The sequence below is a fragment of the Bactrocera dorsalis genome, chromosome 4 (assembly GCF_023373825.1).
Source record: "Bactrocera dorsalis isolate Fly_Bdor chromosome 4, ASM2337382v1, whole genome shotgun sequence".
NCBI classification, from domain to species: Eukaryota; Metazoa; Arthropoda; class Insecta; order Diptera; family Tephritidae; genus Bactrocera; species Bactrocera dorsalis.
The window spans coordinates 25,629,416-25,648,110 of NC_064306.1; the positions used below are offsets into that span (position 1 = coordinate 25,629,416).

The 18,695-nt window shown below is 40.1% G+C and overlaps 2 protein-coding genes across 3 annotated transcripts; both read right to left on the reverse strand.

Annotated features, from left to right (window-relative positions):
• Positions 1-2,872: 2,872 nt before the first annotated feature.
• On the reverse strand, positions 2,873-5,573 carry LOC105231311 (uncharacterized). Its single transcript, XM_011212542.2, has 4 exons — positions 4,858-5,573; positions 4,560-4,796; positions 3,742-3,937; positions 2,873-3,404 (listed from the first exon to the last, which is right to left on the reverse strand). The coding sequence occupies exons 1-4, from the start codon at positions 5,360-5,362 to the stop codon at positions 2,957-2,959; spliced, it is 1,386 nt and encodes a 461-aa protein (XP_011210844.2). The 5' UTR covers positions 5,363-5,573; the 3' UTR covers positions 2,873-2,956.
• A 2,228-nt stretch (positions 5,574-7,801) lies between these two features.
• On the reverse strand, positions 7,802-18,112 carry LOC105231307 (uncharacterized). 2 transcript variants are annotated; one of them, XM_049455990.1, is made up of 5 exons: positions 17,979-18,112; positions 9,446-9,949; positions 9,160-9,387; positions 8,897-9,092; positions 7,802-8,760 (listed from the first exon to the last, which is right to left on the reverse strand). In XM_049455990.1, the coding sequence occupies exons 2-5, from the start codon at positions 9,711-9,713 to the stop codon at positions 7,935-7,937; spliced, it is 1,518 nt and encodes a 505-aa protein (XP_049311947.1). In that variant the 5' UTR covers positions 9,714-9,949; positions 17,979-18,112; the 3' UTR covers positions 7,802-7,934. The 2 variants fall into 2 exon arrangements, with proteins under 2 accessions (XP_049311947.1, XP_011210830.2); XM_011212528.4 differs by lacking the exon at positions 17,979-18,112 and having other exon boundaries at positions 9,446-10,149.
• Positions 18,113-18,695: the final 583 nt, after the last annotated feature.

The following is an 18,695-nucleotide window of genomic DNA, read 5'->3' on the forward strand; positions in this document are numbered from 1 at the left end:
AAGAAATTGTAATTTTTCTGAAAAATGTCTTGACTGAAGTGGCGTCGCAGTGTGCGAACTGGGTGTAGATTGCACAGCTGAAGAGGATAATGTCACAGTTGTGTTTTGGCAGCATGGGGCCACGTAATTTGTGGTCCATTTCCTGTGTATCTTAAGGCCCTGGTTGGGTTCAATGCCAGCACGAGTCAGGATGATACTGTGCAACTCTACTGCTAGGAGTTGCTCCAGTGATGACAAACTTAACCTTAAACTCACCTTTCAAAACAGGGTTAGATCATCGAAATAACTGCCCTTGGTTGACAAAATCCGGGTCGATTCCGGTAACGTAGAACCGGCTGTTGTGGGAATTGATTTTGATCAATAGTTGCGGGTTAAAAACCATGCTGAGATGTCTCTTAGAACATTGTCCGGCTAACGGTTATAAGTAAGACCGAAATATTTATTTTTTGTATGTTATATTGCCTTTCTCATATCCAATGCTGTTAAGTCCTTTTCTTTTTGGGATTATTTTACGTGGCGAATCTCAAACCCAGTGCACGACCCTGGGAAGGGATGATTCGATTTCTCATTTTAGCTCGTCTTTAAACGGATGTTTTTAGCTTAAGCCATATGTACATAGATAGATAGATAGACAGTTAAATGAGGGTTGCACCGCGACCTAGGGTCGACGTGTTCCAATATACTGCTAGGTGCTATTGAGGCGATGTAATCCCTATTTGGAAACATGGATCCAAGGGCCTTTATTCTGCGTCTGCAGACTGCTGTGCAGTCTATTAGCAGGTGTTCTGGAGTTTCAGTCGCAAAACCGGCAATTCGCACAAGAAGCTGAGCTTGCAATGGTCAGTGTAGAAGGCGACGAGTAGCCTGAGTTTTTCCCTTGGGAGATTGATTACATGTTTACACCTTTTTTAACAATTCATTAGCAACTTTGCATGATGCATGCCTGGGAGTTGTTGCCAATGCCTCTCCCTACCCAATATTTCATAATTTTGAAGCAACTCCTTTATGGTGTGAGGACCAACCGCTATGAAAGGTTTCGGTCCTACAATACTGGTGGATGCTGCTGAGCGGGCAAGCTCATCAGCCAGTTCATTCCCGGCTATACCTCTGTGACCTGGAACCCAAATAAGGTGTTGATGGTTACATTCCGATAGACTATTCAGTTGTTCTATACACTCCTGCACCAATAGTGATTTTATCTCGTACGAAGAAATCACTTTGAGTGCCGCTTGGCCATCGTTTAGTATGGCTATACGTTCATTGCGATAGTTGCTTTGGAGGTGAACTCTTCGCACCAACTTATAGCAAATACCTCTGCTTGGAATATGCTCGGAAACCTATCCATAGGTATGGAGAGTTTTGCGCGTGGTCTTGCGACCACTACGCCAATTCTCTCCGACGTTTTCGAGCCGTCGGAGTACCACCTAATTGTAAAGTCCCTAAAGTCGCTCCATTCGGAATTGATGCCGAGGGTGATCTTAAACTTCCTAGTGAAGTTCACCTTTTTGGTAACGCTATCCCTACGGAGAAGAGCCAGTGGTATGACGCCACTTAGCTCTTCCATCGTTGGGAAGAGATTACATTACCTTTGCCAGTTCCCTCTGCTGTCATTTGGAGCAGAGCCTGTTTGGCGACTTGACCAATAACTAGATGTAGCGGTTCCAGCATCACCGCTCCATAAGTGATAATTGGTCGCACTACCATGGTGTACAACCACCTGATAATCCCCAGGATTTACCAGCCAGTCGATTGCACACCATCAGTGCCTTTGTGGCTTTGACCATATGGTCAACATGCTGCTTTTATCTCAACGTAGAATCCAGGTATTTTAGCATATTGGTCATCTCTATCTCTCTGCCCCCGAGTATTAGGTTCCTGAGGCCAGGCAGAGACCTGCACCTCATAAACGGGACGATGGTCGTTTTCAAGGGGTTGATGTTTAATCGTTTCTGGCTACTACCAAGTCAATGGCGCTCAGAGAACTTTCTTCACTTGCATGAACTCACATGCCTCCATGCTTCTTCCACATGAGTGTACAATTGCTGGCGTGCGCCGACGGCATCTATATTATTGGCCATAACAACCGCGCCATTGGTTTTGCTTTCTCCTGGTTGTACAAAGGAGCGAGACAAATGGCAAAGTCTGGTAGCGAACGAGGGCAACACAAAATATCACCTGTCAAGAAATAAGCATTTGTCGCACTCGCGTTTTGGCTCCCACGCCCCGGTTGACAGTCCAACGCAGAATACCTCTTGCCAACAGGTACTACTTTGGACTGAGTATTGGCTATTGAAAAGTAAAATCCTCTCTCGATCAACAAAGACTAAATTTTACAAGTCACTCATCATCCCCGTCCTTCTATATAGCGAAGAGGCATGGACGATGACAACATCTGATGAGTCGACGTTACTAGTTTTCGTGAGAAAGTTCTGCAATAGATTTAGGTTTTTTTTTGCATATTGGCCACGGCGAATACGAGAACAATGACACAGTTTAGCGAGTTAAGAGCCAGGGGCTACTTTGGCTAAGTCATGTCGTTCGAATGGATGAAAACACTCCTGCTCTGAGAGTATTCGACTCCGTACCCGTCGGGGAAAGCAAAGGTATGGGAAGACTTTTTACTCCGTTATAAAGACCAGATAATGAAGGACCAGCGTAAGCGCACCACATTATTGTCTCTCAAATAATAATAGGGTGAGGTACGATTTCCAAGACAGCTGGGTAGTTAGCATAGCCAGAACTAATGTGACAAAGTAAACTCTGACGACTTCATGGAATTCACCTAGAGATATCACAAGGCGATTGCGTCTGTTTCTCCCATTTCATTCTTATTGAGGAATAGCTGAAATCCGCCCTATGTAAACTCTAATTGGAATAGATATTCATTTGAAATTGCATTTATTAAATAAATCAATTTTGATTAGCCTGAACGTGATGTGGAAAGTGTTGTTGGTATTCAAGTGAAAATATCGCCGTTCCAAGCGAATGTATCTTTAATATCGTCCTCTAAGAGGCAATAAATTTCATCAGTTTCCAATGATTCAACACCCATTGTTTTCCAAAACGCTTTGCAGCAATTTTTCCATTGTCTCAAGTTATAGAATCCACAAAACCGCTCCTTGCTATCCTTAAGCAAATCCATGAAAAATGGAAATATCTCATCGGCTTTCAACTTAGCCAACATATAGCGGGCCTTCTTACGATTCAAGACGTCACCGAGTTCTCCATAAATTTGCTTTGCACGTGTGAAAGCCTGACGAGCGGGTCCTTTTTCTAAGGCGTTTTCCGCATGAATCTTGCCTATAGCCACAAGCGCTTCGGCTTCTCTGCTTTTGCAACCACTCTCTAGTCCATATTTTAAAGCTCTTTGCAATTTAAAAAGAGCACCGTTTTTATCCTTGGAGCTTGAAAATAATTTTCATTTAATTTGCGTACAAAAGGACCTTAAGGGAGAATTAGGTTCGGGGGAACCGAACATTAGATACTCTAGCAAATCTTAAGGTTTAACTTAATAACTTTTCCTCATTAAAATTATCGCCTCGAGCACTCTTTATTTAGTCCAACAGCTCCCGAGCAATGTCAACGCGACGCTGTTTTTAGGCGAAGGCGAGTACTTTGATACAAACTTCGCGGCGAACTGACTCAGTTGTCAAAAAGTATCCAAACATTTAAAATGGCCGATCTTGTCAGCATAATAACAAGTTGCGAGAGTATAACAATTTTACTGAGTTTTTTACTTACTTCCATAAGCATATCCCTTCATATAGGAATAGATCAAATAACTGTTTGAGATCCGTCACCTCGTTTCCTGAGGTCATATCTTTCCGCACTTTTAACAGCATTTTTGAAGCAGCATCAAAATCTTCCGATTGCAACATGTATTGAGTCCGTGACAGCAGCGCACGTATGTATTGAATTTTATTCTTCTCTACACCAACTTTGAGAACAAAAAGGTTTAAATAGACAATTAGAGTTTCGAAATTACGAAGGGTGACTGAAAGTGCGATAGCCGCCGAGATTGAGTGCAAATTTATCCACATGGTCTCTAGTTTTGATAACGATCTCTGCTAACGGTAAAAAACTACACATTGGAGGTCTGCATTTGTAATATCTCTAACGTACGGCTTCCACAAAAGGAAGGAAAAAACTAATCGTTTATCTACAGATCGAAAAGAGTCGATTGGATCAGATTCTGATTAACCCAAGATATGCCGTCATTCTAATGAACATGCACAATATGAGACACCGAACCCCTTGAACCAACTTAAATAAAACTATGGTCCACGTTTATCGTGAAAGATACCCACAACTGGTACAAACTCTGCCCTGCTCAAGTGACCATAAAACAGAGATGTGTCACAAGGGACTAAAAACGGTAACAGGCTTTTGTGTTTCCAGAAAGGAAAACACCATAGAGGCTAAAATACGAATGACAAAAGGGTACAATTCTGGCTAAAAGAAAAATCAAAATTGAGAACTCTATTTCAAATAGCTACACACTAAATGTCTAATATAGTTGATCTGAACGGTTCCGGAACAATTTTCGGGAACTAACTTACTCTCTGCGATGGTTATTGTAGCTTTGTGCAACAACTTCTCCGCAGCCTTGGCATCTTTTTTTGCCACAACGCTTCCATAGCGCAACAACAATTCAGCGAATTCGCGTCCCGCTACCAAGTGCAACGTCGGATAAACACCCCACTCACGTTCAGTTATATAGTCTGAAAGCCATTCCTCATTTCGGCTCAATACCATTGCTTTTTCCATAAACTTGATCGCATTTGGTAAGGAGCTTTCTGCAAAATACATTCAATCAAAGAAATTTGGTTATGTTGAATTTGTTGTACGGCAACCTACCACTTGAACTATGAAATTTTGCGGTTTTAAAATAGATACGAGCAATCGTTTCTTCAGCATTGTGATTAGCAATGCTTTCAATATATTCACAGATTGGTATTATTACACTGTATATATCCTCGAGTAGCCAATCGAATTTAAGTTTGTGAGGTTCCAGCAATTGAATAATCTGATGAAGGCACATGGCGGTCGTTTTGTAGCTCTGTGCGTGGCCAAGTATATGCACATTCTCGGCGACGCGTATATTCTCAAACAGTGCCATTAAGAGTTCTACATTATCGCAAACACGATCTCGTATGACTTTAGTTTCATAGAAGAAATCTTCTTTTTCCGCCAAGTTTTTCAGGTGCCCAGCACCTATTTTGCAGCCTTCTTCATACAGTTCCTTCACTAGAGCACAATAGATGGGTCCCTTCAGTCGTCGTGCCTGAATATAGTCGAGCTCAACGAGTTGAGAACGAATTTTGTCACGATTGAAGAAGACTACAGCTTTCCGGATCGGCATTTTGAAACACACTCCTTTAAGGAATACACAATTTATATGTATAGTATGTATATGTATATAGTTAGGTATGTCAGTGGTAATTCAATAGTCCCTTTGTTTTATTTCGAGTCGAAGTCTGGTCTGTATTGGTCTGCTTTTCTGTCGTGAAATAAAAATATAAAATATATTTGTGCGTCAAATCGTAAAACACGAAGAAAAATGAAAAGCTTTCAAAAACCTACTATAATTTATATTTATATAGAACTTTTTTGGTTCATCAAATGAAATAAGGGGATATTTGCATTAACGCCAGCCTAAGTAAAGGTTTAGAGGTTCCTGCGTTAATGGTCAAATGATCAGTGAGAAGTAACTTTTGATTCCAGTTTTCTAATTTCTCAACGAATATGACTTCTGATTTGTTCAATTCGTTGGACCACACCTAACTTTTATAAACATATTCTTTTTCTTTACTGCCGTAGATACTGCTTATACCGGTTATAGCCGAGTTAACAAAAGCGTGTCAGTCGTTTCTTCTTTTTGCAGTGTGGCGCCAATTGGATATTCCAGGCGAAGCCAGGTCCTTCTCCACTTCGTCCTTCCAACGGAGTGGAGGTCTTCCTCTTCCTCTGCTTCCCGCGGCGGGTACTGCGTCGAATACTTTCAGAGCTGGAGTGTTTTCATCCATCCGGACAGCATTACCTAGCCAGCGTAGCCACTGTCTTTTAATTCGCTGAACTATGTCAATGTCGTCGTATATCTCGTACAGCTCATCGTTCCATCGAATGCGATATTCGCCGTTGCCAACGCACAAAAGACCATAAATCTTCCGAAGAATCTTTCCCTCGAAAACTTGCAACGTCGACTCATCACATGATGCTATTTTCCATGCCTCTGCATTATATAGCAGGACGGGAATAATGAGTGATTTATAGAGTTTGGTTTTTGTTCCTCGAGAGAGGACTTTACTTTATGGCTGTCTACAGTGACGTGGGAGCTAAGTCATAAACACGACAACTGTTTGTTTGATGACAGGAAACATTTCGTTTTGCCCCCGTTCACTACCAGCCCATCTGCTTCGCTTCCTTATCCAAACTGAAGAAAGCAGAACTAACGGCGTGTATGTTGAGGCCAAAGATTTCAATATCATCGGCGTTCGATTAAGCTCTGCAGCGAATTATTTTCTCCAGCAGTAGATTGAAGAAGTCGCACAATAGGGAGTCGTCTTGTCTGAAATCTCGTTTCGTATAGAACGGCTCGGTGAGGTACTTCCCGATCCTGACGAAGCTTTTGGCATTACTTAACAATAGTTTATACGGGCATATTAGTTTTGCGGAGATACCAAATTCAGGCATCGCGTCATAAAGGCAGCTTCTTTTCGTGCTGTCGAAAGCAGTTTTAAATTCCAAAAAGAGGGGATGTGTGTCGATTCTCCTTTCACGGGACTTTTCCAAGATTTGGCGCATGGTGAATATCTGGTCAGTTTTTGATAATGCCCAATCAGTGTGTTGACGGTGGACTTTATTCCTTCACATAATACGCTCGATAGAATCTTATACGCGATGTTAAGGAGGTTTATCCGACGGTAGTTGCCGCAGATCGTGCGGTCTCCCTTTTTGTGGATTAGACAAAGCACACTTAAATTCCTATTATCGGGCATACTTTGGTTCGACCACATTCTACATACAAGCTGATGCAGGCTTCTTATCAGTTCTTCCATCGGCTCCCGCCACTTTGCTGTTGTTCAGGCGGGTGATTGCTGTTCAAAGTTCTTCATGGTCGGGCAATGGAACGTCTGCTCCATCGTCATCGATTGGGGAATCGGGTTCGCCATCTTATGCTTTCACTGCCATTCAGCAGGCTGGAGAAGAGCTCCATCCATAATTTTAGTATGTTATGGGCATCAGTTAATATATCACTTCTGGGGTTCTACACGAGTATGCTCCGGTCTTGTAACCTTCTGTTAATCGCCGCATCTTTTCGTAGAACTTTCGAGCAGTACCCCTGGCGACCAGCTTGTCAAGTTCTTCATACTCATGAATTTCGGCCTCTCTTTTTTTTGCCTGCAAATATTACGTCTCGCTTTCCTCTTTCTTTGTTTTCGTCCGCTGCGACTCGGCACTCCTCGTCGTACCAGCTGTTGTTTTGCCGTTTTCGAAAACCAATGATTTTCTTATAACGAGTTGCTGATGAGTGCAGCTTCTCGTTGTCGAACCATCCTTATGTTAGTTGACGTTTGTTTTTTGCTGCACAGAGGCGGGTGCATATCTTGGTTGCAACGAGTTAGTGGTCCGAGTCGATGTTAGGACCTCGAAGAGAAGAAGAGAGTAGCGAGAGAAAATGTTATCCAATAATTTTCATAAAACTTTAATCCTCTGACGCCATCATTAAGCATTAAATCAAGATGTAACATTGAAATACTTAACCCAACCGGCGCTGAATTATACACATGTTTATAAATAGTATTATTTATTTAGTTCAATTAAATAACAATTGCAGAATAAATATTTGTAAATAGTTTTTTTCTACAATATTTTCGTATGTAAAGAGGAATGTTATTTGAGAAAACGTATAAAAGATGAAGGAAAATAACATCTCATTCCTCTCGTAGTAGGCAGCAAATCGGATCCGAATCCCTGACAACCCACTTGTTTGTAGATCTTCTTGAAACCATACTTTCTGAAAATCGACTTGCTTGAGTTACTATATTTATATATCTAGTTCTAACGCCTTTCTCTATATCCCTTGTATAACTGCTAGAGGAAAGCTCGGCATCTGCACTAAAGAACTCCTCCTCTTGTTCTTCTTCTTCCGGTATCATGCTTTTCTCCACATACACGTCACTTACTGACTCCTTCTCGTTATAATATAAATTATCAGCAATAATACGTTCCAAATCAACGTCCTCTTCACTACTGGGGACCTCTGGTGTTATGTTTTCTATTTCCGAAGCTCTTATTTTAGAAACGGAAGTACGTGTGTTCAATACGAGATTGTATAGCCTATACAGGTTTTGAGATGAGTACTTCGATATGTTGCTCAAAGTATTTTGTTTTATATAGCCAACTTGATTGTCCTCATCCCAAAAACGTTCGCAAAGGTTCTTCCAACGTCTTAGTCGATAGAAGTTACAAAACGATTCAGCTTTCATTAAATTCACCAACTCAGGATGTATGAGATCGGATCTTAAAGCAGCTATCATATATTTAGTACTCATGAATTTTGCGTGATTGGCTTGATGATCAAAATGGATTTTAGCCATCTCAAATGCCAATCGTCCCCTTACTTCGCCACCGACCAAGCGGCGTTGTGCATGCCCTATTTCCACTAGAATATCACCTTCACCTTGCCAGTATTCATTCTCTTTGCATATGTCCAGAGCTTTGGCGAATACTTCCATGGCACCAACCGGCTGGTCAAGACTGTATATTAAAAAAGTATAAAAGTTATTGTTTTTAAGAACTTTGAAAAGTCGTCGATATAAATTTCAAATTGGGTTTTCAAAATTTACTATTTTAACTGGAAAAAAAAAAAATATTTTTTCAGTTACAATCGTACCAATAAAGTGTGATGCCAAGCTTTTTGAGAACATCCAGCTTGGATTCAAGAAACTCTGCACCCGTCGCTTTCATAACGCTCTCTTTCAGTAGAAGTATCTCTTTCAATGCCCAGTCAAATCTATCAGCCTCCATTAGAAGTTCAATCTTTACCAGAAAAGCTTTGAACGCCATCAGTTTGTTTGCCTTTATGCCCACTGTAAGAAATATTATGCAATAAAATATTTCTATTTATGAGTTATACAATATAAAGCTGGTGTAAACCTTGAGCAATAGCCTTGATTGCTTTCTGTGTTCGTTTCAAAGCGTGCTTCCGCGTTATGCCAGGTTCTTTGGCTTTGATTAGGTATATTTCGGCCAATAAGGTACCCAAAGCTGCATGGAGCGTAGGAAACTTCTCATTTTCAGGGCTGGTATCCGGCTTCCATCTTTCACTACAAGCCACATCCATTGCGGTAGGTAAAATAAGCGTAGCTTTACGAAGATGCTCCGCTGCTCAATAAAAAGTATATTAAAGTCTAAATCTCAGATATTTACTTATAAGACCAACGTTTTCCTTGCTGCTTCAGAAACTTGGCGTATTTGAAAACGAATCTCGAGGACTGTTCTTTTGCCGAATAATTTGTTGTAGAATCGAGCATAAACTTAGATATTATGGTGTACAATTGCTTAGTCAACCAAGCAAAGTTTTGTTTCTCGACAATACCAATAGTCTGGTAAAGTATTCTCCTCATCATATAAACACCATGCCCTTTGTCCAAATGGTAAACTTGTTCTGCCATTTTTACATTGTCGACAAGTTGAAGTAGCAAATCCATATCCTCGTAGACATAATGTATTTCATGTTTCTGTTCGATCAGGTCGCGCTCAACTTCCACTAAATATTCAAAATAACGTGCCGATGTGTAACAGCCATCCTCGTAGAACTCCTTAAGAATAACCTCATATATGGGACCTTTGAGACGTTTGCTTTTACGAAGATCATTCGACGGCGCCTGCTTCACATTCCGATCGGAGCAAGGATGCGCGTAAATTGCAGATGTTGGTATTGGATCTGGCATGATAATGGACGGTATAAGATTATGTAATTAAATACAGTAAACGTTTAATAAATAAGTGTTTGCAGTTTAAATTAATTATAGTCTTTAAAAGTCAAATGAAATATATTCAAGGATGAAATGCGAGTGAACTCGTTCGATTCTATAATGAAAAAATAATTGAATCATTCGAATGAACGAAAAAAGTTACTGACATTTCGAAACAAAAAAATCTATGAACCATATCGTAAGAAAATATAAAGAATGAGTTTAATAGGAGTATATTCTTATTCTTTCTTATACTATATGTTATGTTCATGGTGTGGCGGATTTCCTTTTTTTCCTTTTAAATAAATTTTGCATAAGATAAAACAGTACAGTAACCCAATTTTCGAACAAATTCCAAGATTATATATTCTGGAAACATATCGCACAGAGTTAGGTGTTAAATATTAATGAAAACAGAACCTTGGTCTAGCCTCCATCAAGGCTGGAGAATCAAACTGCTTTTTATTTAGAGGGCGATGCGAACGCTCACCACACGGAATGGGGCAGCATGGAATGCAACACATTATTATCAGTAGTCACAACAAATATTGAGAACATGGTTTGTGAACCCTTGTTAGTTACAAGAAACAGTAGGGGGGTGCTGGACATCACTATATGTACCGCAATGATACGGCTGCTGAACTGGAGAGCAGATTGATTTCCAAAACAGTAAATTATTAGGAAATTAGTTCATAAGTCATGTCGTAACCTTATCTGGATGCCGGGTCATAACAATATAGCCGGGAATGAACTTGTTTACGAGCTTGTCCACTCTTCATATGCTACTGGAACCGGAATCCTGTGTCGCGATTGTTCCTCAATACCGTAGAGGAGTATTGCCAACAATTCCAAGGCATTCGCCAGGTTACGTTGCTAATGTATGGCTGCCGAGTTAACAACAGCACGCCAGTAGTTTCATCTTTTCGCTACGTGGCGCCAATTGGATTTTACAAGCGTAGCCAGGTCCTTCTCCACTTGGTCCTTTCAACGGAGTGGAGGTCTTTCTCGGCTTCCCAAGGCGGGTCGGCATACGCCAGCAGCTGTACACTGTTATAAAAGATTGTACTTGCTCGATTAAGTTCTGCAGCTCGAATAATTTTCTCCAGCAGCAGATTGAAGAAGTCGCACGATAGGGAGTCGCCTTGTCTGAAACCTCGCTTGGTATCAAACGGCTCAGAAAGGTCCTTCCCCATCCTGATGGAGCTTTTGATGTTGCTCAACGTCAGCTTACACAGCCGTATTAGTTTTGCGGGGATACCAAATTTAGACATCGCGGCATAAAGGCAGCTCCTTTTCGTGCTGTCGAAAGCAGCTTTGAAATCGACGAATAGGTGGTGAGTGTCGATTCTCCTTTCACGGGTCTTTTCCAAGATTTGGCGCATGGTGAATATCTGGTCGGTTGTTGATTTACCAGGTCTGAAGCCACACTGATAAGGTCCAATAATTTTGTTGACGGTGGGCTTTAATCTTTCACACAATACACTCGATAGAACCTTTTAGTGGATTGGGCAGAGCACACTTAAATTCCAGTCGTTGGGCATGCTTTCGTCCGACTATATTTTACAAAGAAGCTGATGCATTCTCCTTATCAATTCTTCGCCGTCGTGTTTGAATAGTTCGGCCGGCAATCCATCGGCCCCCGCCACTTTGTTGTTCTTCAGACGGGTAATGTCTGCTCCATCGTCATCGATTGGGGAATTGGGTTCGCCTTCTCCTGGCGTTGTACTCTCACTACCATTCAGCAGGCTGGAGAAGTGTTCCCTCCATAGTCTAAGTATGCTCTGGGCATCGGTTAATAGATCACTTCTGGGGTCCTACAAGAGTATGCTCCGGTCTTGAAACTTTCTGTTAGCCGCCGCATCTTTTCGTAGAATTCTCGAGCATTACTCCTGTCTACCAGATTGTCAAGCTCTTCATACTCACGCATTTCGGTCGAACCTTTCTTGTGTTTGTTCACGTGCGTTTTCTGCTGCACAGAGGCGGGCGGGAATCTTGGCCTCTGAGCGCACGCACTTCTAAAACACTGGAGACGCGTCTTCCGTCTGCCACAACAAGATCAATCTGGTTGGTGTTTTTTCGATCCGGAGACAGTCAGGTGGCTTGATTAATTTTTTTTATCCTGGAATCTTATATTGCAGATAACCATATTTCGGGCTGCGGCGAAGTCGATCATCCGTTTGGGGATGTTTCATCGTGGCAGCTATCATATACGTACTACGAATCCCACACCGAATTTGCACTGCTTTATATGGCCACTGTAGTTAATGCCACAAGGACCTACTCGCCTCAGTCCTTGTCCCGTCTAGGGATGGCAAACTCGATTCCGATTCTACTCGAGAATCGAGTTTTCTCGTAAAATAATCGAGTTTTCGGAATCGATCTTCAGTAGTCGAAGTCGATTAAGAATCGATTCTTGACATTCGACTTTACTATTAATTAAGTGACCAGTTTCAAGTTATAAGCTTAGTATCCAGCTCTCAAGAAATGTAAAACTTCATATAAAAAAAAAGAAACAGTCAAGAAACTTTCCTGCGATAAATTTACTGGTAAATGTTCAGGAGAGCGGCTTTTCCGAAAACGTGCGCCAATTTTCACGGGAATGTCTTAAAATACTCGTTTTAGTTCTACTTTACGAATATGTATATTAACGCCAGATCACTTAAATATGCTTCTGTTTTTAAGATCTGTCCCGGAAAATGTATGGTTTTCTTAAACTGACAATTAGCTTATTGTTACATATATTAAATTTATTTAAAAACTTATTTTATTAAACTTCTTTAAACAACTTGAATTATTTAAAAAAAATTTAAATGAAATGTAATGTTCCCTGTACCTTATTTATAAACAAAACAATATAATTGTTTTTAACTGTGTTTTATTTAATCGATTTGAATTACTCATTCAATTTATGCCTTGATTTAATAAATAAATTTTTGTCCTTTTAATTTAAAATCGATTAAAATCGAATGAATCGATTTTTGCCCCCGGATAATCGATTCTTAGAATCGGAAAATATAGAAAAATAGTCAGAATCGAGAATCGATTCTGTAACCAATTTTGACATCCCTAGTCCCGTCCATCGCATTTCTTGATCGGCGGTGATGTCAGCCTTCATTCTAACGAGGACATCAACCAGCTGGGCAGCGGCACCTTCCCAATTAAGGGACCGAACATTCCAGGTGCTGTGGTCGTCATCAAAAGGGGGGTCTCTCAACCGAGGCAGTTGGTATCTTTTCATTGGAGGCGTTTTTTACGTGACGGGTCCCAAACCCAGCGCACATCCCTGTGTTGGGGATAGTTTGGGTTCTCACCTTAGCTCGTCTTCAAAGGGATGTTCTTAGGCTACCCAGAGGATACTTGGTGTAAAACCGGAAGCCATGAGCTGCTTGAAACATATGTAAAAGAATCGTTTCTGGCCACTCCCAAGTGAATGGCGATCAGAGGATAACTTTCCTCACTTGCGTGAACTTCTACACATCCTCTATGGCTATGACCTCAGTAGGTTTAAAAATTTAATCAACCTCTCGAAAGACAAATTTCGACTAATTGTTGCGTTTGCACAAGGAATTGTAAGCAAAAAGCATCTATTTAACATGGGTCTAGCATTCTGTGCAAACTGTCGGTTCTGCGATGTGGATTCTGAAGCTTCCAGGTACCTAATGCTACACTAAACAGCAGTCTGCAGACGCAAGATTAAGCCCTTGGATCCATGTTTCCGAATAAAGATCACATCGCTTCAATACCACCCAGCTGTCAATTTATATTTATCAATATGTTGGGGTTAAGTGAGCTGTTGTGGTAGAGGGGAGGGCACAATAGACCTTAGGTTACACTGCAAACTTCAATATCTTGTGTATATGTACATATACGAACTAGTCCCTCAGTATTTAAGATATCGTTCTGAAATTTTGCAAACGTTATTTTCTCTTCAAGAAGCTGCTCATTTGTCGGAACTGCTGATATCGGATCACTATAACATATAGCTGCCATACAAACTGAACGAACGAAATCAAGTTCTAGTATGGAAAACTTTCACATTTGACGTGGGATCTTCACGAAATTTGACATGAATAACTGCTTAAGGTAATAATAATAATATCTCCGAAAAAAATTGTTCAGATCGGATTACTATAGCATATAGCTTCTATACGAACTGAACACATAATTACTAAAAGAAATGCACTTGTGAAGGGTATATTAGCTTCGGTGCAGTCGAAGTTAACAATTTTTCTTGTTTTAAAATAAATCTCTAAATATTTTTTTAATATTTAATAGCTCAATTGGATTCTGAAATCATCAGTCCCTTCAATCGGTTACATTTTACATCTCAATTGCATAAGTGCCAATTATTTTAAGCTTTATTATATAGTCGAATTCCATTACTGTAACATTTATTGATCTACCGTTATAAAATATGCCTTTCTAAATCAATAACATTTCAGCGTAGAGCCAAGTGAAGCGTCAAAAGCAATCGATTTGTGATCGAACGAGTCATCAATAAAAGGAATGAGCGCTTGGAACGGCAAAGATGATCGGTGGCAGAGAGCGCTTGTGATAATAACTTAGCATATGATGAGTTTCTAGTTGTAATAGAGAGTTTGATTAATCAATCGCATAGTCGTTTATAAAATTGGTGAAGCAAAGCAGACTTGCCGCTACTCAGTTGGTGCGGTCATTTTAGCTTTGTAAAATACCAAGCGAATGTCTAGACGGCGTGCAGACTGACGGTTTTTGAACATCGACTCTGTTAGACTTGGCTACCACGTCCACATTAAACACACTTGCAATTCAACCCGAATACAGTTATGTTAGCGTATTTTTTGCGAATTTTGTTGCGCTTGGTTAAGCTATAAAGTGTGCGGTCTGACTGGTGCATCGAATATGCACGCCAGTGAAGCCACCATTAGGCGGCGATTGAAGCTTACAAATTATGTAATTTCTGTAAATTTTTACTGTTAATAAAATTTTATTATTGAAGTATATACTACATGCCGTGAACGCACTTTTTAGCTCAACTCCACTATTCTTATCTTTTCAGTAGAATACTATATTCAGCACGCGTTTCAAAAGGGATACTCTGCTCATGCTTGGCGTATACGCAATCGTATTAATCCTTTCGTTTTTTATAGGAAAGATAATAAGACGGTTTAAGGTTTACATACAAATTATTTATTTATTCATGAATATCTATTTGGTCCCCTTCAAAGTAATCCCCATGAGATATTATACACTTGTGCCAACGGTTTTTCCAATCTTCGAAGCACTTCAAAAAATCATTTTTTTATCTTCTTCAGCTCCTCCTTCGATGCCGTCTTTATCTCGTCAAGAGAAGCGTAACGTCGTCCTTTCATGGGCCTCTTCAGTTTAGGGAACAAGAAAAAGCCACAGGGGGCCCAGATCTGGGAATACGGTGGCTGCGGCATCATTAGTGTGTTGTTTTTGGCCAAAATGTCGCGCACAAGCAACGATGTGTGTGAGCAGGGGCGTTATCGTGGTGCAAAAGCCAATTTTAGTTCTTCTACAAATCCAGGCGTTTCTGGCGGATTGCTTCGCGCAAATTGCGCATAACTTGCAGGTAATATTCCTTACTGACCGTTCTTCCCTGTGGCAAGAACTGATGATGCACCACGCCCCTGCAATCGAAGAAAACTGTCAGTTACGATTCGCGATACTTTTTGAACATACCTCGTATTCCTATTGTGACAGTTCTGAGGTATGATTATATTGTAATAAGAGACTTAAACATGTAAATTAATGGAAAAGTTAAGGTTTATTAATTTCGTAACAAATTAAGCGAGTATACCTAGGTTTATCGAAATCTATATCTATCGTTACGAATCTTGTGTACGCTGTATTCTATATCTATCGTTAAACTCTCGATAGTTTTGACGGCTCTCAGAGAACCCGAAAAATAAAATATTTCCTGTAATTTATGTGAATAATTCCCTCTGGAGACCGGGTGACTGTTTGTCCAACCGTCCGTCTGCCCGTTCAAGTGATACCTTCAGTAAAAGTCAGGTTGGTATCGCAGTTGGGTGTAAGCAGACTATTAGTACGCTGGCACAGAAGGGCGTCATAGGAACCGATATTAAATATATAACGCTATTTCGTCATATTACAGTGTGAAAATGGTAGAAAGCGCAGTACAATCACGTATAATAAAATTTTAAACCCTGAGTGCATATAGCTGACTTGTTCAAATCAACGAGTTTTGACAATTAAGTAATGAGACTGATTTTATTGCCGCGCTTGTGGTAAACCTATGACCTTGAAATTCCCTTTCTCTTTTTCCGGAATCCCTCCACGCTCCATTGATATATGTATGTACCATTGCTCTAGCTTGTTTAGTTCGCCTGCTGCGTCAAGTTTAGTAGACGTGTGTTTGTAGTGCTCGTCACGAAAATGGAAAAACGAAATCAAGAGCAACGCGTCGCGATAAAAATTTACGCCAGATTGGGCGAAACAACTTCGGAAACGTACGCTAAAATTGTAAGAGTGGTCTTAGATAGTAGTCTTAGTCGTGCCAAAGCTCACAATGGTTGTCTCCGCGACAGAATTTAAAGTCTTGATCAGAAATAACTATAACTATAGTTATTTTAATCTTTATTCGTTAGTAGAATATTAAAATAGTTTTCCTTTTTTCTCTCTCTGTCGTTTAGTTCAATATTATATACTATATAATATGATAATTAAGTAACGTATAAAAGTAAAATCGTCCAGCAGGCCAATGCTACTGCAGCTGCTTTAAAGTATGATATCGAAATTGTTCTCAATTCTTGAGATTTTATTTCCAAACCGTCAAAAAGTAATTCGGCAACAATTGAAACCATGCGTTCAGGATTCAGTAACTAAAGCATGTCCATAAGCTAGTGAACTAGACATTTTCTCGCAATTGATACAATAACAACAAAGCAATCAATACAATTACGGCATAGTATGAAGTACATAAAATCAGAAAATTTGGCAAACATTTGACTACACGAAAGGTGACTGGCAGCATCTTGATATACAATAACAAAAAGCGTTATAAAAATAGCAGATGCATTAAGTGCCGTTAATGCAAGTGAATGCAACAGTTGTCTGTCGACAGGCGCTTAGCAGAGCACCAGAGGGGCTTAAGGTGAGGAAATGCTGCCATAACGACGCTACTCGCTTCCGCAACGTCAGACGCTTGACTATAACCAATCGCAGCAACAACAAAAACTGCAACGAAATGTCACAGTGTCTAAAATAAAAGCTAAATTTTAGCAGCAGTAAAGGCAATTCCCACGTCACGTCGATTACAGGCCGGCATGTTTTTCTGTCCGGTTGTAAGTATGTATGTATGGACTTCGACGTAAATACGAATGTGTATGTATGTTAGCAGCGGCACTAAACTTGCGGCGAGTACCGCTGGAGTTGCATGCGATAGTTGACAAAAATACATGTATATATCTATGCATATATAAAAATGTGTGTGTGTATATGTGTTTAAGTGCATAATTATGGTGTGGCATGACAGGAAAGCCAGAAGCATAAACCGCGAGTGTCATCACCGGGGCAAGTAGTCAGTGAGTCAGTTGAAAGATAGTAACTGAAACTGTCAGTTAGTTGCTTCACTCTGTATGCAACCTGCCTCTTCACCTGCCAACTTTTATACATACATAGCTGCTGTGATCGCAAACTTATAGTTACATAAGTTCATTTGTTCAATTTAACGGTGAACAATTCAATATTTCTTCTCCACTTACGGAAGTGCCACGGTTGCAATGAATTTTCCGTTGATAAATAAAGTTACGTTTGAGTTTTTCATATTATATTATATATACCTTGAACATTCATTAGCTTTGAGCTTTCGAAATTTTTGGATAGTTGATTTTAAGTACTTATGTACATTACTTGGGACTTGGAAAAAAAGAGTCCCATGTATGTATGGAAATACATAAATATTTACGAGGATGATCCCGTAAATATTGAGCCTCTAAAGAAAAAGGAAATTTTGGAAAAATTGTAATTTACCTGTGTGAGAGTTCCTTTTTATCTCGTTCCTCTTGGCTTTGGCCTAATGATGCTTCAAACTTCTTTAATTCTGTCCTAACAGAAAATTACATTCTTATTCTCCGTATTTTCCACAATTTGTAGGCAAATCGTCCAAATAGTTTGCCATAGTTGAGTCCTGTGACTGAACTTCTCCAGGACATTCTTCATTTCCTTCGGAGCAGGTTTGTCGAGTGAAGACCTATGTTTCGATTATTGAAGTTGAAATCCGGGTGACTGTGTCCGTGCGTCCGTCAGTGCATGCTGTAACTTGAATAAAATTTGAAAATAAAGAAATTTACGAGTTCGTAGGTAGGCGTAATCGGACCTCGGACTGCCACGGCCACAAAACACCATTAACGGAAAATAAAGTGCCATAACTTAGCACAAAATGAAGATATAACACTGTAATTTGGCACAGGAAGCGCAGTAGCAAAATGCACCTGTGGGCAAACAATTTTGAGAAAGTGGGCATGACCGCGCCCTCTAATAAGTTTAATGTACATATCTCCTAAACCAATAAAGCTACAACAACCTAATTCGCTCAGGGCAAATACTGAAAAAATGTCTATTGATAGTATGAAAATGGATTAAATAACTCCGCTCACTCCCCATATAACGGTACTATTCAAAAATACTAAAAACGCGATGAATCAATAATTAAATACGTCACAGATATTAAACTTTACGCCTGAGATG

Bases quoted from the DNA above. Each gene is read 5' to 3' on its own strand.
- LOC105231311 (XM_011212542.2), bottom strand. From the start codon at position 5,362: ATGCCGATCCGGAAAGCTGTAGTCTTCTTCAATCGTGACAAAATTCGT. The intron at 3,938-4,559 runs GTAAGTTAGTTC...TTGTTCTCAAAG, and splicing joins TACAATAACCATCGCAGAGA to TTGGTGTAGAGAAGAATAAA. The intron at 3,405-3,741 runs GTAAGTAAAAAA...ATTATTTTCAAG, and splicing joins GAAGGGATATGCTTATGGAA to CTCCAAGGATAAAAACGGTG.
- LOC105231307 (XM_011212528.4), bottom strand. From the start codon at position 9,956: ATGCCAGATCCAATACCAACATCTGCAATTTACGCGCATCCTTGCTCC. The intron at 9,388-9,445 runs GTTGGTCTTATA...TTTATTGAGCAG, and splicing joins TCTGAAGCAGCAAGGAAAAC to CGGAGCATCTTCGTAAAGCT. The intron at 8,761-8,896 runs GTACGATTGTAA...TTTAATATACAG, and splicing joins CTTGGCATCACACTTTATTG to TCTTGACCAGCCGGTTGGTG.